At 38.5% G+C, this 24,299-nt stretch overlaps 1 protein-coding gene, 1 long non-coding RNA gene and 1 other non-coding gene across 4 annotated transcripts; all 3 read left to right on the forward strand.

Annotated features, from left to right (window-relative positions):
• Nucleotides 1-374: 374 nt before the first annotated feature.
• Nucleotides 375-14,005, forward strand: TGDS (TDP-glucose 4,6-dehydratase). Its single transcript, XM_051779733.1, has 12 exons — nucleotides 375-503; nucleotides 1,933-1,999; nucleotides 2,418-2,486; nucleotides 5,096-5,186; nucleotides 6,166-6,308; nucleotides 7,788-7,886; nucleotides 8,692-8,751; nucleotides 10,366-10,409; nucleotides 10,691-10,856; nucleotides 11,416-11,474; nucleotides 13,354-13,451; nucleotides 13,824-14,005. The coding sequence occupies exons 1-12, from the start codon at nucleotides 427-429 to the stop codon at nucleotides 13,922-13,924; spliced, it is 1,074 nt and encodes a 357-aa protein (XP_051635693.1). The 5' UTR covers nucleotides 375-426; the 3' UTR covers nucleotides 13,925-14,005.
• Nucleotides 14,006-19,098: 5,093 nt separating this feature from the next.
• LOC127467604 (uncharacterized) lies at nucleotides 19,099-23,709 on the forward strand. 2 transcript variants are annotated; one of them, XR_007903206.1, is made up of 4 exons: nucleotides 19,099-19,764; nucleotides 20,006-20,138; nucleotides 20,695-20,860; nucleotides 21,611-23,709. It is a non-coding gene; the product is annotated as an uncharacterized LOC127467604 (long non-coding RNA). The 2 variants fall into 2 exon arrangements; XR_007903207.1 differs by having other exon boundaries at nucleotides 20,715-20,860.
• On the forward strand, nucleotides 19,157-19,229 carry TRNAF-GAA (transfer RNA phenylalanine (anticodon GAA)). Its single transcript has one exon. It is a non-coding gene; the product is annotated as a tRNA-Phe (tRNA).
• Nucleotides 23,710-24,299: the final 590 nt, after the last annotated feature.

Consider the following 24,299-nt stretch of genomic DNA (forward strand, 5'->3'; position numbering starts at 1 on the left):
CTCTGCCCCACCGGATCACGTGACACCCCCCGAGCTGGCGCGAGCGAGAGGGCGGGAGCGCAGAGAGAACCAATGAGGGGGCGTGCCCGCCCCTGGGGGCGTGACCGGGAGGCTAGGCCCCGCCCCTGCCGCAACGTGTCCCGTTGCCGGGCCCGGCCGTAAGTTGAGAGACCCGGTGTCGTAAAAGAGGTGACGTCCGTCGATTCGCTGGAGGTTGAGCTTTGGCGCTCTGTGCAAGCCGTGCCCGCGCCAGTGCCCTGAGGGGCGGCAAGAGCTACGGTCTTGGGGCCGCGGAGGGAGCGAGGAGGGCGATTTTTCAATGAGCCTCTCGCAGGTGCTGCGACTCTGCCCATGAAACCCGTGGGCCCGTTCCGCGCACGCGCGGCCGTGGGGGGGAGAGGGGAACGGTGCCGTAAAGCGCGGACGATGTCGGGGCGGGCGGGTGCCGCGGCGCCGCCGGCGTTCGAGAAGCGGGTCCTGGTGACGGGCGGCGCCGGCTTCATGTGAGTAGTGCCCCGCCCGGGCTCCTGCCGGGTGGCGCGGGTGAGACGCCTTGTGCCTGTCCCGGGCCGGTCTCGCGCCGCCGGCGGCTCGGGCCGCGTTCGCTCAGGGGCTGCTGGTGGCCCGCTGTGCGTTGGGTCGTGGTAAGTGCTGGGGAGCGAGCTGGGGTGCTGCCCCGCCCGCCCTTCGCCCGCGGACAGCGTGAAGATGAAGGACCCCCTTCGCTGACAGTGGGAGGCGGTGCTCGGTCTCTGCCGGGATTATGGTTGTACAGGGAATGGCAACGAAACTGGCGAAGGGTCTGGAGCACAAGTTCTGTGAGGAACAGCTGAGGGCGCTGGGGGTGTTTAGTCTGGAGAAGAGGAGGCTCAGGGGAGACCTTATCGCTCTCTACAACTACCTGAAAGGAGGCTGTAACTAGGAGGGGATCGGCCTCTTCTCTTAGGCGACTAGAGACAGGATGAGAGGACTTAGCCTCAAGCTACGCCGGGGAGGTTCAGGTTGGACATCAGCAGCAATTTCTTCACAGAAAGAGTGATTGGGCATTAGAATGGGCTGCTCAGGGAGGTGATGGAGCCACTGTCCTTGGAGGTGTTCAAGAAGTGACTGGATGTGGCACTCAGTGCCATAGTGTAGTTGACAAGGTGGTGATCGGTCATAGGTTGGACTCGATGATCTCAGAGGTCTTTTCCAACCTGAAAGATTTTGTGTGATTTTGTGGGTTGGGGGTCGAAGTGCTTTGAACCAGCTGCTATTTCCCTTGTCAGCCCCCTGGTGTTGTTGGCTCTACTGGAGTCAGAGAAAGGTCTGGTCTGTCTTAAGCTTGAGCCCATCAGTGAGCTCTGAGTCAGAAGCTATGAGAGGATTAGATTTCTGTGTATGAATAACACCCACTAAAACTGAGCCCTTGGGGTGAGCTTCTTGTACACAAGACTGTGCCAAGGAGGAAATGCCACCCGATTGTCTGGTTGTCACTTCTTGACAGCAGTGTCGGAGAGCTGAGTGATGGGAGTCAGTATTATGGGTTAGGTGAGTTGACTGTTTGGTTCTCCCTGATGCCTAATGTATAAAGAGTGTAAAAGTATTTTAGAATGGCAATTGAATATAGCACTTAACAGTTTGTTGGGTTTTTTTTTTTAATGTGACTGTGGGGAATGCTGATTTCTTTCATTATAGCATGAAATTTTATTCCGATTTTTAATTTCTTAACTGTATGCAGTTATGTATACAGTATATTAGAATAATGTATAGAGTATATGTTAGAATAATGTTGACATATATCTCTGAATTCCTCTTTCACCTCTCTTGAGTATAACCCCTTCTTCCCCTGAGGACTTTTGATATTGCTGAACTTATTTGTAATTTGTCATCTCTTTGTTACCTTAAAGCTAAGTGTATAATTGTAAAATATGTTTTTCTTCTACTCTGCAGTGCTTCACATGTAGTGGTCTCCCTCGTGAAAAACTATCCAAATTATCTGATTATAAATTTAGATAAGGTAATAGCTTGTTTTCTTTCTTGATATGGAAAACTGTTTTAAATGATTTTTGATGCAGTCTATAACATGTTAAAATTTATATGGTCTATTGTTAGTTATTAATTTTTGTTTGACATTCCATTTGTTCCTATGCAAGCAAAAAAAATCAACTGCTGTTTGTGTTCCCACCACAAATAATTATTTGATTTAAAAAAAAAGAAAGAGGGAAGCTTTTCAAGCTTTAAACTTGCGTTTAAGAATTTTTACATTTAAGGTATCTTTTGAAGTTGTGTTTTTAAAGCTTAATCACATCTGCTTATGAAATAGGTTTTCTTTAGAAATAAGTTTTTACTTTATTCTCAGACTTTCTACTGATTAGGTTAGCTTATTTGCTTCCATGAAGCCCACTTATTGATGTTGGGTGGTTATTTCTCTTTAGCTCGACTACTGTGCAAGCTTGAAGAATCTTGAAACTGTCTCTGGGAAGGAAAACTACAAGTTTATCCAGGTGATAAAGCCTTCTCTTCTAGAAACTTGACTTTTTACTGATTTTTATCCCTTTGTATCCCAGGTAATGTGGTCTCCAGAGGTCCCCAAAGTGGAAACCACCACTTTCATTTATGATAAAGTTAAAATTACTTCTACTCCTTCATTGTCAGAAATGAGTCAGCATAGGTAATATACCAGTGTATGTGACAGTCAGATGGACATAACAGCATTTACTCCATCTGTTGCCATATTAATGGCCTTTGTATTTCACCCTCAAAAGCCTCTGACCATGGACTAGTCTTTGAAGAGTTGATGTATTTGACTGTATCATAAAGGTGTAGAATTGGTAAAAGTGTAATTTTGAGATGAGTGGTTTTAGGGATGGTTGTTTCACTTTTAATGTGTGTGGTCAAGATGGACTTAGATGCAGCTCTTCTGTGCTTCTCTGATGCTCTCAGACTTTGAACCTTTAAAATCCCCTGCTTGTCATATTCCATGGTGTGCAACACACTGTTGTGTTCGTACTGGACGTCAGGCTACGTTCTTGCTTGTGCTGCTGTTGATGCTCATGCAGTTCACAGTCATTCTGGAATGGGGTTTCATGGTAACATTCAAGGTATACCTTTTCTTTTTGAAGTTTTGCCACTTAAATTTGTTTACTGCTTCCACAGTTTGTCTTCAAATAGGAGATTGATTCTGATTTATTGTTCAGATCAGTATTCTGACTGTTGGGCTTGTATGCTGAGGTTCTTCCTCTCTACCAAAGTCAGTGCTGATGCTGGTCTCTCTGTCTTGGGGGCTGCCCAAGGCTGCAGGACATCTGAGAAGTGCATATAGGTTAGTTTTCTGAAATAGCAACATTGTCAGAGGTAGTAGATGTGAGCTTATATTTTTTCTTAGATTCAGGTGAAGTTGGGAATTGAGTTTGCCCTCACCTGTTTGGTGACCCCCAAGACTGTTTATGTTTTTGTGAACCTAACCCCTTTGTTTCAGATAAGGGATTATCTCTGGGCTATTGGTATAAAAATTGTGTGACAGGAAAGGAACTGTCTGTATGCAGATGTGCACATATATGCAGTTTCAGCCAGACTGGCTTTTTGATTATTTTTCCGAAGGTCTTTGACTGTTTCCACTCTATGATATGAAATATATGAGTGCCATATAAAAGCCTTGTTAGCTGAATAGATATTAACATTTAAATGCTGAGGAGAGCATGGAATTCTAGAAGACAGCCACTGAACAATCAGGTCCCTGTGTGAAGCAGGGGAACAGTAACAAGAAATGATCTGGTTATACTGCTTTTGAACTAGAGTAGGAATGTCTTGTCACAAAACTTAGACCAGTGTAAATAATTCCAGCTTTTCAGTGTTGTGGGGTTTTTTTGTGTGTTTTGGTGCTTGTATGTTTTGTTGTTGTCGTTGTTGTTTGTTTTTGTTTTTGTTTGTTTGTTTTTTAGGGACAGTTTGTCACAACTTAACATGCAGCTGATATGCAACCACGCATATGTTTACACAGACAGGAAAAAGTGCCCTGGAAAAAATAATCTCTGATGTGTAACCCCTTTGATTAGAAATGTAACACTGTTGCTGACCTTAGGAGACAGCAAGAAGGATAGACACTGTAGTGGTACTTGAAAAGGAAGCCTATTTTGGAAAGTAGAGAAGTAAAAGTTTAGCAAATTTGCATCAGGGGCTTTGTAAAAGATGAATTTTTATCACAGTTTCTGTTGTTGCTCATCACAGATGTACTAAGCTTGAATTTCAGTTTAAAAAAAAAATCAGTAATTGTAACCATTTAGTTCAAAATAAGGTATGAGCCTGAAGTGTATTTACTGGAGTGTTTCATTTTTATTCAGGAATGAGAAGTAGGGAAATCAGTTCACCCTCCTCCCATTTCTGACAGAATACTTTTTTGAGGCTGTTATTCAGAATTGTTACTTGAGAACTTCTTGAAAGAGATACATTTGAACTATTTTTAGTTACCTACCTTGTTTTTGAAAATACAAAAGTCTTCCACGAGACACCTCTTCTCAGGTACTGTCTTGTTTAAGTTGAGCCAACAGGTAAATATCAAAAGGTTTTTCTCAGCTTGCATTTACCTTTAGAAAGTGGTAGTTCTGATGTGAAATTAAAGAATGGTTTTTTTTGTCGATGCCTGTCTCTTTTTTGGTAAATATGTCAATTAAAAAAATAAATTACTGTAACAAACAACAAAAAGCAAAATCCTCACAAGACGTGCAGCCATCTATTTTGACAGAAGTGGAAATCAGCTTCACCACTGGATGTCACTGTCTGCTTAGCCAGACTCCGGTAACTGTTGCTCTCGGAACTTGGCATTTCAAACTCAGCGTTGAAGTTCCACAGTATGTTGCTGTTGTGTGTATTTTGGGGAACGTTGCTGTTTTTCATGTTAATAGTAATAAGTTTCCTGAAATAAGTTTTGTTGAGGATGTTTCGCAAAATGGGTGAAATTTATTATCTGGTCTTATTTTAGACACGGAATTGATAAATTGCCCAAAACTCAGTTGGTAGTGGTGTGTATATCCTGTACTCACTTTGTAATGATTTGTTATATGACAATTGGCATGAGACTATTTTCTATCAAAAATGATTTTCTAATTTTTTTTAGGGGGATATTTGTGTACCTGATTTTATAAAACACCTCTTTGAAACTGAGAAAATAGATATAGTCCTTCATTTTGCAGCCCAAACACATGTAGGTGAGCATCACTGCATGTTTTCATATTGTTTTCTATGGCTATACCTGCTTGAAATGTATACTGATATTTTTTGTCTTTTCACTTCATATAAACTAAGAATCCAGTTTGTATCTGCAAACGATGTGCTTCACTGTCTGGTAGCCTTTTTAACTTAAAGGAGGTCATAGCCTTGATTTCAAAAGTGCTTCATCTGACTATTGTCTGTTTTGATTGCACATAAATGGTAATGCCCTCCTCCCCCTTTTTACTTGCATTAAATTCCATCTAGACTCACATGTAACTGACAGTGTACTGATGGAGTCATAAAGACAATGGAGAGAGAGTTTGTGCAGAGTCTTAAGTTTTTACTTGATTGGCTCCAACCTCACATGAGAAAACACGGTGTAGAAGCTGAAGGATTAAGTCCCGTCAGAATGCTGCCTCAGTTCTAGAGAGAATGAATTGTACTTAAAAGTGCCTATTTCAGATTGCTGCTCTTCATTATCACTGTTATTAAGAACAATCCCTGCCATACTCCTTTCATTGTGAGAAGAAATCCTCAAAGAATTCCCCAGGAAAATACTTCTTGAAATTGTCAGATATGCACAAAGTCATTAGGTCAGTTGGACAATTAGAATTAGAGCAGGTGCTGGTTAATTACAGTAATAGATATGTGTTACTGCATCTTACAACTGTCTTTGACACTTTTCTTACTGGGCTTAACCTTTCCTAGTGAAAAGGGAAGTAGTTATGCTTAAATAAAGTTAGATAATGCTATTTTAGGTTAAAAAGTCCATAGCCAACAAGCTTTTGCTCCGGATTCCAACCTCTTGTTGAAAGCAAGGATTTTTGTCTTCAAGTAAGTGTAGAAAGTCCCTTTATTTAATAATGACCTTGCTATCTGACAAGTCTATATTTCAACCTCTAGTATTATTCAGTAGGAACCAATAGCCCTGTGTTGCCTAAATTTAATCAGAATTGTTTGAATTTTTTTATGTAGATCTTTCATTTTGGCACGCCCTGGAATTCACCTACGTGAACGTTTATGGCACTAATGTGCTGGTTGCTGCTGCACATGAAGCCAATGTGGAGAAGTTTGTCTATGTTAGTACAGATGAAGTATATGGAGGTAGCACTGATGGGGTAAGTTTGAAAGTACATGAGGGTTTTCCTAGCTTTACTTGCTTTTAATATGAAAACAAACTGCGCCTAACTTTCCTTGGCTTTTGTAAATGTGTGACTTTCAAGCTGTTTCTGACAGTACTGGGACATGTAAATAAACACTGGTTGTTTCTAGAAAGCTGAGTGTCAAAATTGTCCTGATTTTTTTTTTTTTTTAATATTGTGTTTTATATTGAATATATATTACCTAAAGCAGTGAGGTTGGGGTCATTAATGACCTGAATACTGCTCAGAAATAGTATCAGAGAGTGTATTATGTAGTTTTTGTCTTGGAGCATTAGTGAGATTTCAGTAATGGGCACAGTTTGACAGGTGGGGAACTGCTTTTATTCTCTAGCTAAAATGCTAACAGAACTGTAGGTAGTGACAATTCAAACAGGAAACAATTCCCGTATTACTGAAATAAATATTCAGGTGTTTATTGTTGTTCTATGAAAATCTTTGATTTCTGACAATTTATGCCTGACCTTAATTCAGGAAATGTGATTTAGCTCAGTAAAAAGGCAAAATATGCATGTTCATCTTTTTGAGGGCATAAATAACAGTCAAGGAGCCTTGTGCTATAGTCCATGAAAATATTAATGTACTTCAGAAAATCCTGTGCACTTTCTTATTGTCGCAGTGTCTTTTATCAGTTCCTTCAACACAACTTCCGTCAGTAGACTTTAATGATATCTGAGGATAATGTTTTCTTGTGTGTAGACCAGTGGTTTGGCTGATACCTTCAAATGAACCTTTTCTGCCTCTAGGCATTTGAAAAGAGCACTTTAATCTTTGTGAATCACACTAGAAATTCTTGTAGAATTTTTTTGAAGGGAGGAAGTCCAATTAATTTCAGAGGCAAAGGTCAGACAAGAACAGTAAGTCTTTTAATCGTGTTAAGGTCATTGTTAAAAATCACACTTTGTGTAGTATCCCTCCTTCTTTTGGTTTGGGTTGGTTTGGTTTTTTTCTTCCAGGTGAGAAGTAGACTGAAGTGGCAAGATAACCTGGAAACTACCTGTTTTTGGAAGTGGTCAGAATTATCGAAGCTTTGCTTTGGAGGCTTTTGTGTTGCAATTCTACATTTCTTACAGAAATAAAATTTATAGAGAAGCTTAAGAAAAGACCCCTTTAATTTCGGTCAATTTGCTAGTGGTGGTGCGATGACGCTCTGAGGCAATATGAACTTGAAAAGGATTGAGCCTCCCTGTAGCAAGGGATTTACTATCTTACAAGATAAAAATCTAAGGACCTGCTACCTTGAGGTACTCTGCTAGAAGTACAAAAATACTGCTACTGGTGACCTGGCTGCCTCCTGCGTTTGATAAATAGACTGTCTTTTGTTGTGGACTTTGTCAGACAGATGTGCTTGGATATTTAGGGATTTTTCTTTTATAATTTTAAGGCTTATCTGGCCAAAAGAAATGGAGTAATGCAATTTTTTTTTGTTTGTTTTAGGAATTCGATGAATCTTCACCAAAACGTCCAACAAATCCCTATGCCTCCTCTAAAGCAGCTGCAGAGTGTTTTGTTCAGTCTTACTGGGAAAGGTACCAAGTAAGTTGATGGAAGCTTTAAAAACTCTGAAGCCTATAGTTAAGTGTCTGTATTATGTATAGAAGAGTATAAAAAACCCTCACTACTAGTCCATGCAGTGCCTCCTCTTTCCTTATTGTTAGTCCTCTAGTTTGGATGCATTGGAGAATGTCCACCAATAAGTAGTGGAGATACACTGCTAGACAGTGTGGACAGGTCAGATGTGTTAAATTTTTGAATCTGCACTGTAATGTCTAAAAATGCACTTTGATAAAATGGTGAAAGAGAACATTAGGAATTTAAAAACCACTGCTAAGTTTGAAGGAAATAAGAAAGTATTTTACAGAAGCAGAACATGCAAAATTCAAATTGTATTAAGACCAGGCTTATAGTCAAAACAAAAAAAGAAAGAAGAAAAAGTCCTATTAGTCAGATTTGCTTAAGCAAAAACATTTAAAATTTTCAATGCTTTAGGCTTTTGTTCTTGACATGATATTTTTGATGTAAAGTGGACATGAATAGGATGTTAATGACATCTTGGAATAAGTACATGTGTATAATGTCCTCTGGTGGTTCCGTAGCAAGACAGAGATTTCAAACATTTGTCACCTGTAGTACTTCTAACAGGCTGAGAAGGCTGGAGGCCCTTGCCTGTTTGGGAGAAACACAGGTAGTTTAATTCATTAATGTTTGTAAAGGCTTACAAGATTTTTGAATAAGCACTGTGCTTGTGTCAGTTTGTGGTTTATTGAAGAGCAAGAAGCTTACAGATTTTTACTGGTATATATTTTCTTATGTGATCACATATATGTTTAATGCTCTCAAGTTTCCAGCTGTTATCACACGGAGCAGTAATGTTTATGGACCACATCAGTATCCAGAAAAAGTAAGTTAAACTATGCTTTACTCTGAGCTTCAGTGTACCCTAATCGAGGGTTGCAGAGATGTTACTTTTTTCTCATATACATGGGGTCACTTTTGAAAAAAGCACTATTGCAACTAATGTGTGATTGTATATTTTGAACTCAGACTAACATGTCTTACCACGAGCACATCTTTTTTGATCATCAATAAAACTTCAATTAGAGACTTTTCATTATTTATGTGAATTTTATGACAGTGACTTTGTTTCGTTATTTTTCTGTTTTTCAAAGGATATCTTGACAGGGTTCCCCTACAAATTACATAAACTCATGTCATGTTCTGTAATTGGGAGTTTGTAATAACTAAGGTAAACATTTCAAAAAATAAACTGTGAGAGCACAATATGTCTGGTATAGAAAGTGATGTTCTAACCTGTGCAGAAAATAGATAAGATGAAGCTTATAGCATACAGATATGAGGGGAGAAGTAGCGCAAAGTGACTGGTCTTTGCATGTGTTTATACAGACCTTGCAGGGTAACTATTTAAAATGGTTACTTGTGAGAGGAACTGCCTTTTTAAGTCTATACCAAAATCTGCTATGGAAATCTAGTTCATGGAAATATACTGATGGAATGAAAGTGATAATCATATGTACTCCTTGGAGTTTGGAACTTGTGTGAAATATAACTATATTTTGCAGTTCTACTGAGGTATTTTTTTTTTAATTTGAATGGCTCTTGAATGGTTCCCTCCCTCCCCCCCAGATAAATTTATTTTCCCCTACATTATTGCAGGTGGATAAGCAATGTTTTTTAGAATACATTTTTCAATGATCTGTGACTTGGGAAATGCCTGGCTACAAGTTGCATGATTGTTGGAAGTATATTCAGGGGATGTATCACTATTTGCTTGTTTTTGACTTCTATATATTCTTCCTCACATACCCAATTTCAGTTACTGCTAAGAACACAGCACTAGGCTAGATGAATTTTTACTTTTACTTAGTATGTCTGTTCCTTTGTTTAAAGTAGTAAGTTAACAAAATTAAAATAATTTGAGTAGTTTGCTTATGGCTTCAGTTTAAGAACTTTAGTAATGGGGCCAACTGTTCTGAAGTTTCTGGGACAATATGAATGGATGTAAACTTGTAGCTGAACATAATGCTGTAAATCTTTGTGCAGCAAGCTAGTGGCTGTTGCTTGATCTGTGTTTATTGTCCTTGAAATTCTCTGTTGGTTCTCTTCCAATTTTAACTATTTCAACAACTCTTACTTTTTGATTATAGATTTACTATAATTTGCTGGATATTTAAACCTTGTTCTGAATTGTTGGCAGTAATTATTTCTAGTTACTGTTGTGTGCAAAAAGTAATGGAAATTTTTTTTATTTTTGTAAAAATGTTACATTTTGTAACTGCCAGAAAGATAAGGTTTACACTAAAATAGAGGCATCTACTCTTAAGGACCAAAAGCCTTGCAGTTTCTAGGCTTGATACATTCTTTCATTAGACTTAATAAAACTTAAGTATTTAAAGGATTTTAATAAAATGCTTAATGATACTTGACTGGTGAAGTCCTTATTCAGATTAACAGCTTCTAAAATAGCTAAGTAATTTTTTTTCGTTCGTTTCCTTAGGTTATTCCAAAGTTTATATCTTTGTTGCAACAGAACAGAAAATGGTAGGTAACTTGCGTTTTTTGTTTGTGGTATTTGTGCTATAAAACTGTAATTGTGACTATAAATATGTGCTACAGTTTGTAAAATGATAATTTCATAACTAAGTTATGAATTAGTTATTTTAATAATAGGATTTCCTTAAAGTAAAGGATAGTTTACATGTCAGCTACTGAAAGTACCTTCAGGTAACATCTATCGGTAAAACTGCTTAAAACACAGTCCAATAAATTGAACCTGCCTATTTAAGGTTTAACAAAAATTTTTTGTCTTTTTCTTGTCCTAGCTGTATTCATGGTTCTGGACTTCAAAGAAGGAATTTCCTTTATGCAACTGATGTGGTGGAAGCATTCCTTACTGTCCTGAAGGAGGGGAAGCCAGGTGAAATTTATAACATTGGAACTAACTTTGAGATGTCCATTGCCCAGCTTGCTAAGGAGCTAATCCATTTAGTGAGTAAACAGTTCTGATGCTTTTTTTTACCATTTTTCTTTGCATGTATTTACAATTCTTCTACAAACCTCTTGTAGCTCTGAAAGAGCTCAGATTTGTGATGGGTCTTGGAAGGTAATTGTAGCAGAATGATGTGCTACCGCTTCTGTGGCAGCTGTACTGTGTGAGTTTGCAGTACAGGCTATGCTGTGTTGGACTGCTGCATCAGTTATCCTGACTGGGACATAACTGGCATAGTGATTAAATACCATTTAGTAGGATTTTTTTCATGCTAGCTACTTTAGTTTTGGTCTGAAAATGTAGCACATTAAAATCTAACAATTTGATTATGGATGTTTTGGCAGTGCTCAGATGAAGGAGAAATATCGAAATTGTTCTAGACAATTTTGGTAATTTCAGTTGTTTGAAAACTCAGTTTACAAAAGACCATTTCTGTTTGTGGTTTGTTTTGTTTTTTTTTCTTAACAAACATATCTTGTTAAGTGTGGTTTTTTTAAGTGTATGTTTAGACAGTAGTGCAAGATGTATGGGGTTGATAATTGTTTCTCTTCTTGACAGATAAAGAAGACCAGTTCAGAATCTGAAATGGAGCACTGGATGGATTATGTCAAAGACAGGTAAGGAGTGTGGAACATTTGCAGGATATATTGGACATGCAAGATAGCTTTGTCCTGAAGGTTTCTGATACTCTTGCCAAATAGTTTTTTGTGGAAGTGTTTCTGTTCTGAAGGAGGGAACACTTCTGAGGGACTAAGCTGTTTTGCTGTCTTAATTTTTTTTTTTTTTTTACTAGTGTATTTGGCATCTATGATCTATACAGGGCATTGTATAGAAAAACAGGATTTCGATTTATTATTTGGATCTTTAGGTCAGAGTGTATGTCTTGAAGGGGAATGTGTAATGCTAATCTGTCTGTCTTCAAACTTTCTTCATACTTCTCACTACTGAAGCCCACTCTGGGAAGAGAGGACAGGTTTGCACAGCAGCTAAATTTTTTCATCAAGATAGTTTATATAGGTTATTCAGTACTTTGTATTCAACATCACTGAGTGAGATGGATTGTCTCTTGCTTAGCTTTGGTATTTTGACGTTAATGTGACTAATTCAGACTTATATGTATTTTATAGTAAGACCCACTCTGAAGGCAGAAATATGTGCCTATGGAGTGTAGTTACTTTTAGATTTCTATCTTAAGCTGAAGCTGCTATCTCAAAAGTGGATGTAAATCTCTAAAGTGCCAAAGTTAGGGTGGTGGTGAAAATGGATAACTTTTATAGATGTGCTTTTGCTGTGTGTTTCTGTCCTTAATTTCAGGCTTGGTTTCGCTCTGTTCTTTTATCTCCATTTCTTTTCAGCAACAATGAGTCTCTGCTTACTTTAGATATCACTCTCTCCAGAGTGATTAGAAATGACGTGTCTACTGATAGCAGTTAAGTATTATGGCCTTTAGAATTCTCACTTTCTGTTCACATGTGGATTGTTATCATAGCAACTGAAGTGTCTTTAAATGTACTTTTTTTGTTTTGAAAAGGAAGCGTTCTTCAGAATCCTGTCTGAGTATCACAGACCTTTGAACAAATTGCCTTTGGCTCACATGATATGACTGTTCAGTAGGTCTCAGTGTAATTCAGCCTGGGATGTTTCTTCATGTGTATTAGGCACTGTTTCCTCATGTTTAAACATAAATGGGCTTGGGAAAACTAACCACATAGGAATACATGCTTCAAAGAAGGTTGAGGTCTTATAAAAGCTACCTAACTAATGATTATTTAATTCTGTAATGAACGACTTAAAGGTCATGGGGGTTACTTGCTATGGAAAAATTAGTTCTGCTTCTGCTTGAGATTAGTGTGTTATCATAACAGTGAGAAGTACTTGGTTTGTGTTTGCACATGTACCTTGACTATTCAATATGCCAGTGCCAGTAATGCAGGAATGCTAGACTAGGCTACCTATCTGCCAGATTGTGGAAGTGAAAATTTGTGTAAGATACCTCTTTCTGTGTTGAATCTTGCAGTTTGGGATTCTACATATTCAGTAGTGCCACGTTTATGTAGCTACCCTGAGGCACTGTAATGACAATGCTTTGGAAGCCTGTGTGTTTTAAATCTGAAGTATGTGTAAATTTGCGAGTTTTCAGGATGAAAAATGTAAATGCTAATATTAGAAAACACTGGCTTTGTGTTGCAAATGCAGTGACTTGCACAATTGCATTGGCAGAGATTCGAGTTTTGCATTAATTTTGTGCCAATAAAATATTAATTCATATTTATTCTAGTCAATTCCAAGTAACTGACTGTACAAACTGAATTGTATTGTTGTAGCTTCACTCAGCTGCCATGTATTTTTTGAAGGCAATGCAATCTGTTCATGTTGATGGGAATTTTTAAAATTGAAGCATACCTAATATTCCTTTGAAGACAATGTGAAGTACTGCATCTCTAATTAATGAAGTCTGATCAAATTGTTTTCTGTATGCATTTTATACTTCATCAGGCCTACAAATGACCTGAGATATCCAATGAATTCAGAAAAGATGCACAACTTAGGATGGAGACCTAAAGTGCCTTGGAAAGAAGGAATAAAGAAAACAAGTAGGACTGATGGCTTTTACACTGATGTAGAATTGATAGGAGGAGGGAGGGGGGAAGGGGGGGGAAATGGGTATATAGGTTAGTTAATTAGAAGATAAAGAGATAGAATTTAACACTTAAATTTTACGTAGAATTGTCTGCTTTTTAGTAGTGAATTTACATGATTTTAAAAAAGTTTAATCCCTTTTTAGTGCTAGAATAAGTCTTGCATGAAGAACTTCTAAAATTTAAACTAGATTTTTATGGTATTATAGGTTAAAATTTTGCATAATGAACTTTTAGCATGTTGTTAGTCTTATGATGTCTGTGGAATATTTGAACTTCCCTGTTATCTCTGGTCAGCTTGACTCATCAACGTTCTCTCCATACTAGTTGAATGGTACAAAGAAAACTTTCACAACTGGAAAAACTCGGAGAAAGCTTTGGAGCCTTTTCCTGTGACAGAGCCATTTGCACAACTCGGTGGTCCATAGGGTGGTGCAGAACCTGAAGGAGTTTTTTCTACCTCATATGATCTCTTCTTCAAAGCCTGCAATCAAGTGGCTGCACTGGAGTCTGAATGTTTTCAAGATACATATGATGAGTACAGAGCTACAGTGTGGCACAACTTTGGAACAGTTTCAGCTTTTGGTGCAATACTCTATTCTCACTAGGTATTGATTTTAAAGACCTGCACAGAGTGAAGCATATTTATAATGCTATAAAGTAATGTAACTGAAGTAAAATCTGCCTTATTAACTAAGAATAATTAATTGCAATTATAGCTTTGGGACTTTCAGTTAGATTCGTTTTAGTTGTGAAATTGTTTGTCTGTATTAGTTTGTTTTTACAGTGTAATATATTATTTTTAATCAAGAGGAGAAATGTTATTTTTTTTGCGAGTCGAAATGAGTTGATAAAAGCTAGACATGGCACCTGTATTGTTCTGTCCATTTCTCTTGGTGCAATATTAACTTCTGTAGATGGCTGATTAAACTGTTACCTCCTGTATAACTTTAAATGCCTCTTTTTAAGGAGAGCAAGGGGGAAAGGTGTCAAGAAGCAGCAGGTGTTCTTGCTGAGATTTCCAGAAGCATTTTCTTAAACTTTGTCCTCTTTTTACTGTATTACTGTCTTTTACATGTTAATTTCCTTTTCTTAAATGTAAGTGTAACAAACTTGAAATACTGGAACACAGTTAACATTCCAGTGATATTATGTCCTGTGATATGAAGGCTATTTATAGAGAAAATGTTTTTAGATACTTCTTTTTCTGTGAATTGTGGGTTGGCAGACCTTATTCAATGCAGTGTTTCACACTTTTTTTTTTCTGTAACATTTTAAAGATAAAACAATATTTGAATTTTAATGTAAAATTTGGAAAAAAACTTCAATTCTAGAAATATGTCAGTGAATCTTTTTCTAAGTTGATTCAGTAATAAAAGTCATGGTGTAACTGGTTTCTCTTAATTAAGAAAAACATACTGAAAATGTGGATGGTGGGTTTTTTTAAAAAAATATTTCTTAGCTCTTCCTCTATCCTGAAAAAATTACCTCTTTTTGGTATTAAAAAAATTACTTTTTTTAGTTTGAGGTGGTGTGGCAGATACAAAAGAGACCACTCTTCTTGGTTTTATCACTTGAGCTTCTGTACTTGGCACAGTCCCAGATCCTTCTGTGGCCCCTGGGTAGAGCTGCAAGAAGCATAAGACTGGGATGCTGTGGTGTTCTCAGCAGTTGTAGTGACTTCAAAATTGTCTCAGAAATCGGGAGGTAACTCTTAAAACACAAGTGCTCCCAACGTCATCACACCTCTTGTGTGGTGCACGGTGCTTTTGATAAAATGCCACTTCTGTTTGGCAAGAGTCATTCTAGAAAAAAGGCTGTTTCTAGGTGTGCCATAGTGCCAAGTATGTGTTCTAAAGTTTAGGAGCGTGTTATTGAAGGTGACATTTCTGTGACAAACTGGGATAATAACGCTACACTTGAATTGTGTGGCAGTTATATTTTTTGGATTTCTGATATACTTGATTTGGAAGTCAAAGCCTCCATCTGGGAAGGACAGAGGTTACAGGAGTTAGTATGTGTTGCTCTGTTAGCATACTTGGTTTACCAGATACACTTCCATGGATGAATCACTTAAATTTCGTTGTCAAACACATTGCTGGTGACATTCAAATATTTTCTTAATTTTTGTATTTTTCTTCAGATATGGCTTCTGTACAACGTGCATCCTTCCTTACAATATCCATGTCCATGTTTTGTGTTCTACAAAAGCCACCAGAAATAGCTGATGTGCTGCAAAGATCTGTTTTAGCTGTATTTATGGTTACCGTGGCAGCTGCTTTGGGTTAGATGCACACAAGTCTGTATATTTCACATCTGCTTATACTGGAATACTGGTTGTGATGTGTTTTTAGGAGGAGAGATTACAGATTACTAAAATCTTACTATATAAAACCTACATAAACCTTAATTTGAAATTATTTAAAACATTCAAAATAGGTACAGTGTCTTTGGAACACTAAAAATCAATTAACTTATGATGGTGTTATCAGAAATGCACAGAAGAAAGCAGTAGAGTGTGATTGTTTTATTGAATAGATCTTTTGAAAATTGTTTTGAATATTTAGATACTGAAGATGCAAGCTTTGATATTTATGTCACTATCCAATCAAGTGATATTACCAGGAGTGGATTTTTCAAAAGGATCAATTAATTTTTAGTGGAAGCTGTTCTGGTTTATTTAGGTTTTGAAGATTTAATCCTTCCAAGTGATTGAGATTTTTGGCTCAATATTCCTACTTTTATTTATATATATAAATGTATGTATGCACATTTTAAATATATATTTTTTTAAAAATCTAGGAGGCTTTTTCTTTGAGCTACTTTGCTGTGTATCAGGTTTTCTTAGTGGGTGAGTGCTCTGGTAGGACCATTTCTTTCACAGAGAAAAGTATTTTTCCTGTCAGAGGAAACAGCTTATTTTGCCATTAATCTTCTGGCTTCTATAGGAAGAAAGGAACAAAGGATCAACTAGTGAACTGTCACTGTGGGGAACTGTAATACTTTTAGGTTTTATTTCTCACTGTTTTTACTGGGAAGCATTTCTGCAGATGACAAAGGGGGAGTGATGTAAAATACTGTGAACACTGTAATCTTTCACTCCGTTCTCTCAAGGTTTGTGTCACAGAACAAAGGCTACACGAATTAAGAAAATAAGTGGAGTAAACGTGTATGTCACTTAAATCACTAAAACTTTCTAAGGGATAAGACTGGCCTTTTGGAAGGGTTTTGTGTCCAGGTTCCATCATGGACTTGGGAAGTTATTTGGGTACAGCTGTGGGTTTGCATCTCTTTTTGGGGTTAATGTTGTGAGCTGGATCAGATCTTTGGGAAGCAGCTCCTGAAATCCCTTGTGCATGGGGGAAAACCAACATTGCTACCCAATTATTTTGGTGTAGCACACCTGCTATTCAGTACCTCCCTCGCCAGCAGCAAGTGAAAGGATTGGGAAGACATTGAAATGGGCAGCTGAGACAGCCATCTGCAGTCATAGAATCATAGAGTGGTTTGGGTTGGAAGGGACCTCAAAGACCATCTAGTTCCAGCCCCCTGCCAGAGGCAGGGACATTTTCGACTGGATGAGCTTGCTCAAAACCCCATCCAACCTGGCCTTGAACACTTACAGGGATGGGGCATCCAGAGCTTATTCTGCAAATTGTGGCCTGTGGGCCCTTGTGTGTATGTATTGGCTGCAGTTTGTGCAGTGGAGATAACTCTTACTTTCTCCAAGGCTTTCTCTGGTCTGACCTTGGCACTTGCTTACATTTGTATGCTGATTGGCATGAAGGGGTGTCACTGTGGTTGAGGCCGATCATCACTGCCATCATATGATGGACTAGAAAAAATCTTTAGTTTGTCCACCCTGTACTTTATTTGATGTAGGAGAAAGGTTGTGAGTGAAAGAAACATGTTGTGGGCTTTTTTTTTTTGTTTCTTGATTCAGAATGCTTCATTTTACTAAAACTGTGTTCTTATGCTCTTTAAGTAGCCATGAAATGCAAAAATCTTTTCTACTTTTCAGGAGGAACTTTTAATGCAAAACTGTTCCCTGAATTCTTTCTGGGGAAAAGGTGACTGTTAAATATTCTATATCTGGGACTGAACTGTCCTACTCTTTTTTTTCATTTGTTTAAGTTTTTATTTCCATTTTACCTGGCAAAACAAATGTCTCTAAAAATAATAAATATCAGAATAACCCATTGGTCCGTAGTAGCTCTGTTTTGGTAATGTATGAAAACTCTTGAGTCAATAGTGTTTTTGACTTCTAAGCGTGCCACGACACATTTGGAGCTTATCTGCAGCAAAGATCACAAGGTTGTGTTAGCTGCATCAGTAGGAGACATGCTTGTTAAGGGATTACATGCATAATTTCTCAGCAAAACAGTCATTGCCAGTGGCAATGGAAAATCACGAGAAGATGAGATTTTGTATCAGTATGTTGTTTGCACACCTCTTTAGTACAGTGGTGTGGGTGGTTTTTTTAACCTCTCCCTAATAGAAATTTTTTTGTTAAGAGTTTTTGTTTTCAGTCATGAAACTGCTGGCCTGGTCCTCAGCCTTTTTGCTTCTGAAAATAGGTCTTTGACTTTTGAAAATGTATCAGCTCCTGGAGAATGGTGTTTGCTCACAAAATACTTCCCAAAAGTGGAACAATTTGAGGAAAAATACTCTTTGAAAATAAAAGGAAATAGAGGGGTCTATGTCACTGGATATTCATATGGCTGGCTTGGGAAGAGGCTGGTTTTTCCCTACCTGAAAAAGGAGGAATTTGTTGAACTCCTCTATTATTGTGGAAGAGAGGTAAAAAAAAAAGTTTTAGTGTTTTTGTTTTGTTTTGTTTTGTTTTTTTAACTAACATGAGGGAGCAGCAGTGAACAGTCTTGCTAAGCAGCCTCTCCCCACACAGTGTGCAGGGAGCATGAATAGAGGATGCTGTTATGGGTAGCTCTTTCTGGAGCCATGGGATGTGCAAATAAACACAAACCTGGGAGATGAACATACAGTACCAGTGCAGTGTGCACTGTTGTGGGCACTTGGGTATATCCCTTGCCTTTAGCTTGTATCAGGAATGTTATGGCAGTTGCTTGTTGCAATAAATGCCTAATCAACAATGTGACCATAAACTATTTTTTTCTTATAACTGTGCTTAGGATTTGTGATTTATGCAGACACATGGAGTTTTTCCTGTGGAACATGCAACTCCCAGCAAGACCATGGAAAAATGGGGGTGCAAGTACCCCTTGTATTCCAGTCTCTTTGTGATACGTCATTTCTGCACAGAATTTGTCAGGCTTCAAAATAAAGTCCCTGAAAACTGAAGCTAAAATACTGCTAATTTAACGCTCCTAAATCCCACAGAATGTTGTTGTTTCTGTTACTCTCCCAAATGATCCAGGGAGCCAAAGCCAAAACACCATTGTTCTGATAGTAAACACGTGTAGGTTATGTGTGGTGCATAGATGTATACGGGTAGTTTTGTGTTACTGCTGCATTTTAATTTGGCTTACGGCAAAGACTCTTCATTGATTCGTTTGTGCTATCCCGCACTGTAGAGTGAATAACATCTGTTTTATTTAAATCACCAAATGTAATAAACTCAGCCAGGTGACGGGTGGGAAAGAACAAATTAGCCCTATCACGCCATAGCGGGAGCCACGGCAGCCGAAATAGCTCAGTTGGGAGAGCGTTAGACTGAAGATCTAAAGGTCCCTGGTTCGATCCCGGGTTTCGGCAGAAGAGCCTCTGTTTTTTTTCTCTCCATGATCGGGAGGTGGCGAGCGGATGCTGCTGCTGTAGCAGCCCAGCGGCCCCTGCTCCCAGGGCTTGTGGAGAGTTGCGGAATCCTATGTTGAGCCGATACCGAGCGTGTCGCTCGTGACGAACCGCTACCTGCTTTCCAGCTTCCCGTTTTAGCTCTTTTAAGTTTACCTTTTTTATTAAGGATGGTAAAACAAAGCAGCAAGCTTCTTTTCCGGTCCCTTCTCTGCCCCTTGCCATCTCCACTGTCGACGACGGGAGGGAAGAGAGAAGCGAAAGTGAAAGTGTGCGATGAGAAGCGGGATGACTGGGAGGATAGGGGCAGGGAGCGAGGGAATCTCTCAAGAGTACTGGAAGGGCGACAGAGACAGAAGGATTAGGGATTACTTTTTGTCAAAATCTGGAGCGCAGGTCAAAATTGCCGGACGTCACGACTCTGCTGTCAACAGATGGCTGAAACTATTTTACTTCCCATAAAGGCAAAGGAATACCTTCGAGTGCAGGAACTGTGGTAATTAATGTCACCTAGTCTTTACCATTCATGTATTTCCTACTGATCCTTTATTTACTTATAAGTTGGGAAAAATCGCTTGGATTTTTCTGAAGCGTATTTTTAAGGAGGGCACCCGGTTTTGATTCGAAGCCATGAAGAGGCAGAAAGTTTATTAATTGTCCTTGGTAATTTGTTGTGATTGTTTAAAATATATTCCTTTTATTTGGACCTACCCTCTGTTAAACCTTCTCTCTCTTAGATCAGAGGTCTTCATGGTACATGACATTTGGTCATCACGAAACTGTCAAGTCAGCACCCAATTTTGTTTTGATAAACTGAAGAAATCAAACTCTTTGAGACTTTCATTTTAAGACATTTTCTCCTGTTTTCAGGTAAGTTTTTTGTAGCCTTTTTAATATATTGATACCAGAACAATATACAGAAAAAGGACTTTCCGTATTGATGTCACCAGTGCAAAATGCACCAGTAAAGCAGCTCCTTACTTCTCTGCTCAACGTTTTTCATCTATTCACAAAAAAGTATCACTGGTCATTTTCTAATCACAGCCTCACATCAAGCCTTGATGTTGAATTACTTGTCTGATAGAAGGAGCACTCACTACAGATGAATATCCTATTAGTACAAACAGGAGTAGTGGTAGTGTTACTTAGATCCTACTAATAAGACAGATAAGGGGTAGTATAACTGCTTATATTACTATTTTTCGTAAAGGTTTTTTTAAGCTTTCGAACGAACATCAAGACTGCACGCTTGAGTACTCAAGGACAGAAGGAAACGTTAAAATGGTCGCTTTTGACTTCTCATATGTACTTTTGCATGTTTGATATAAAAAATAAATACATATTTTTTGCAAAAAGCTTTGAATTATTCATAAGAGACATTAATGGTTCTTTGGGAATGAGTTAGGGAGGTATTAATTTCCTGCAGGTGTGATTAATTTCCTGCAGGTGCCCTTTGAGGGGCAAAACAAAGAATGACTGTTTACTTTCTGGCCTTTTTCATACTGCTGAATAAAAGAAAGTCATGGAGCAAACTTGGATATCAGATCTCTGACTATCTACTTGGCTTGTTCACCGGCACCCTGAGAGACAAGGTACATTTGCTATGGAGGGAACAGCCCCACACAGTGCAGACACCAGCCAGCTGGTGCTGCTCAGCTGGGGGGCCAGGACATGGCCCTGAGACTCCTCTTATGCAGTGGTCTGGCCTTACCCCCTCAGTGCTGTTCTGGAGATTTGGTCCTCTCTACCACTGGATTTTTTGAGGGCCAGGAAAGGGTGTGGGTCACTCTCAAAGCGTCTGAGTTTTAGCAGGAGTACCCAGGCACATGAATATATGACAAGTATGTGCTGTGGTAGTGTCTGAAATTTCTATTTTTAAGCTAAGGATAATATTACCTGTAACAGCAATTCCCTTCTCAGAGGTTTTGTGATGTTAAACAGAAATTTTGTGGTACACCAAAATACTAAATGATAGCACTGATACTGAGAAGAAATCTCAGTTTTGTTTGGTAAGGGATTTGGATTGGTGGTTGGCTCCCCCAGGAAGTGACCACAGCACTAAGCCTGACAGAGTTCAAGAAGTGTTTGGATGATACTCTCAGGCATGTGGTGTGACTCTTGGGGATGGTCCTGTGCAAGGGTAAGGGTTGGACTTGATCCTTGTGGGTCCCTTCCAACTCAGCATATTCTGTGATTCTGTGTCCCAGCACTGCAGCTCACAAAGCCTTGGATGCTGCTTCAACACTGGGTAAGGCCTAGGGTCTTATGTGGAAGAAGAGGATAAAATGAAGAGATAAACTTAATTCTGGTATTTTTAAACTTCTTTCTGTTTGATTTTGCAGGCCTGATGCAGATTTCTGACGTGATTTGGCAGGTTCTGCAAAAATAACTGCAAGAGTTGCTGCTTTATTGCTTGTCACACAATATTTAGACATTTTTCATTCAGCTGTATCTTCTTTACATAATCTTTTTTTTTACCGCTTTCTAGATTTATTCTGCCATCAAACATTTCTGTTTATTTTTCTATCAGCTTCTTCCCTCAAGATGAACCCCCTGCTAGGATGCAAATCCAGACTACTTTCACGTCTTTCTAAGACTTTATGTTTTAGTTACAAAGTTCCTTCTCTGCAACTGGGAAACTTCTCTGCCCCTACAGATATGGTTACATACACTTTTTAAAATGTCTATCAAATACTGAAGTTGATACCTCACAGGGATTCAGAGAAGAAATTACATTTTACAATGTTTCTTCAGCTGCATGCAAATATTCGAAATCTGGTGGATTTGGTTCATGTGCTTTTTCCATGACCATCTTTGGCTTCTGTTTTAAGTGAATGAAAACTGTGGCAGAAGGAGCAGCTCAGAGAGAGGTGTACCCCACATCCTAGCTCAGCTGCAGGCTGCAACAACTTGCAATCACAGAACATGACAATTAATAAAGAAGCTTAGAGCTTTACTTTGAAACACCTTTATTTGGTATTTTTGATAGTGATGGGAGGAATTTGCTGTGCCTGGTGGTTTTTTGTAGGGTTCCTGAGGGTTTTAGCAGGTTCAGGTGTTCCTCATATGAGATGATCCTCCTCTTCCTCCATGTCCCTTAACTGCACGTGTACCTGATTTAAAAATCCCCTCCTTGTCCCTGATTGCAATTTCTGCACTTGATATTTGCTACTGTCTTAGACAACACTCTCAGCAGTGAAAAAATTGTGCTCACATGTAGTAAAATTTCCTTCTCTTTGGGTTGAAAATTAGGTTTGTTTGATAGAAGATATTTGTTTCTGTCTCTTGACTAAAAGATTTCTGACTTTGTCTCCCTCACTGTTTACAGACATCTGGTAAATCTCATTTAGTTACACAGTATGATAGAGGCAAGGGGTTTAGAAACATGAGTCAGGACTCACATTTAGTGCTTTTTATTTTTGTATATTTTTGATAACAAAACTTAGTTATTGTCTATCTGGTCTCTGGTCCTGTAGAAGAAGTAGAATTGTGGGTTTCAACTTTCTGGAAATTAAAACAGAAATTTTCAGCTGACAAAACCTCATGTAATGAGGCTTTTTCTGGTCCAGTTTCTTGGGAGTTTTGGTTTAATTTTTTATTTTTCTTTTTTCTTTCCTAGCGATATATTCCAGAGTTCCTACTTTGTGCTTTTGTAGGAATATAGAGCTCATATTTCATAGTAACGTAGATCTATAGAATATATGGTACAGTTAACAAGGCAAATCTGGGACAGTTAAGAGAAACCTTAACCTCCAGTCCTACTATGGTTATCAATGCTATCTTTATTCCTCAGTGAACCTCAGGGGAAACATTATACTTTTTGTTGGAATGTACATACATCCTCTTGCTTTAAGCAAGGGAGCATTCATTACTTTGCCCAACAATGTTCTTGGGGTTTAGCCCACATGACATGAAGGATGAGTATCTTTTGTTCCATTTTATATTTTGCATTGGGATAAGTAGTAGCATTAGGATTTTGAATAAAAATTGTGAGAGAAGAGTGTCTTCTGGAACAGGCTCTGGAAAGATTAATGTAAGATTCCAGCCCAAACTATTCTATGATTCTATAATTTCTGATATGACTTCAAATACAGTGTTTGTTCTATCTTTCAGATTTTTTCTTTTAATGTGGTACAGAACGAGACCTGGATTTCCTTCTTCATATTTTCTCCCCTGTGAATGGGACAATTTGTTGCGTAGGTGAATTGTTGAGATGAGAGCCTCTGTCCTACCCTTCCACACTGCAGATGAAGTCTTACGCTCACGCCTTCCTGATCATGTCCCAAATCATGGGCCACAAAGACAGCCTGTACGTTCACTGGGCTTTGGGCTCCGAACAGGTTTTGCACAACATCTGTAAAGCTCCACATGTGCCAAAACTAGGATATTAAATCTGTTTGTATTCCATTTCACCTTACTTAAACTGGAACAAATCTATTCTATGGAGGTCCTCTCCTACCACAGCCATTTAGTGACATTCACCTCACTTCACTTTAGACATTTAGAAGAGCAGTGTCTGTCTGAGTTCAAACCAATCACCCTCACCTTCTTTTAAGTTTAAGGCAGAGAAATTAGGATAGAGAGGTCATCTGAACTTGCCAAGATGCCAGTCTGAATGGGGAGGCGAATATATTCTATGACTGCCTTTATAGTTAGCCCAGACTAGGAGCTGATGAAATAATTCTGGAGAAAAAGCTGTCTTTGCTTAAGTGGTCACCCTAGCAGTGGTTTAATCTGTCAGTCAGCATTGTATTTATCTAAACTATAGATAGCTTAAGCTTTTATCTCAGTTCCTACATGATATGAACTCTGGAAAAAGTATGCTTGTTTAGTTAGAAAGTTTAATGGAGTCTCACTAACCAAATGATGATACTCCTTCATGATCACCAAAGTAGTTTCTCAGATGTGTTAAATGAGGGATGGGATGGAAGAATGATTTTACAAAGGAAATAGAAGTGCTTGTTCATTATCTCTGACAGAAATGAATAAAACTGCAGTAAGGCAGCATCTGACTTAAAAGTATAAAAATGC

The sequence above is a fragment of the Manacus candei genome, unplaced genomic scaffold (genome assembly GCF_025592945.1).
Source record: "Manacus candei isolate 608988 ecotype Guabito, Panama unplaced genomic scaffold, ASM2559294v1 h1tg000014l, whole genome shotgun sequence".
Lineage (NCBI taxonomy): Eukaryota > Metazoa > Chordata > Aves > Passeriformes > Pipridae > Manacus > Manacus candei.

Bases quoted from the DNA above. Each gene is read 5' to 3' on its own strand.
- TGDS (XM_051779733.1), top strand. From the start codon at position 427: ATGTCGGGGCGGGCGGGTGCCGCGGCGCCGCCGGCGTTCGAGAAGCGG. The intron at 5,187-6,165 runs GTGAGCATCACT...TTTTTTATGTAG, and splicing joins TGCAGCCCAAACACATGTAG to ATCTTTCATTTTGGCACGCC. The intron at 13,452-13,823 runs GTAGGACTGATG...TCTCCATACTAG, and splicing joins AGAAGGAATAAAGAAAACAA to TTGAATGGTACAAAGAAAAC.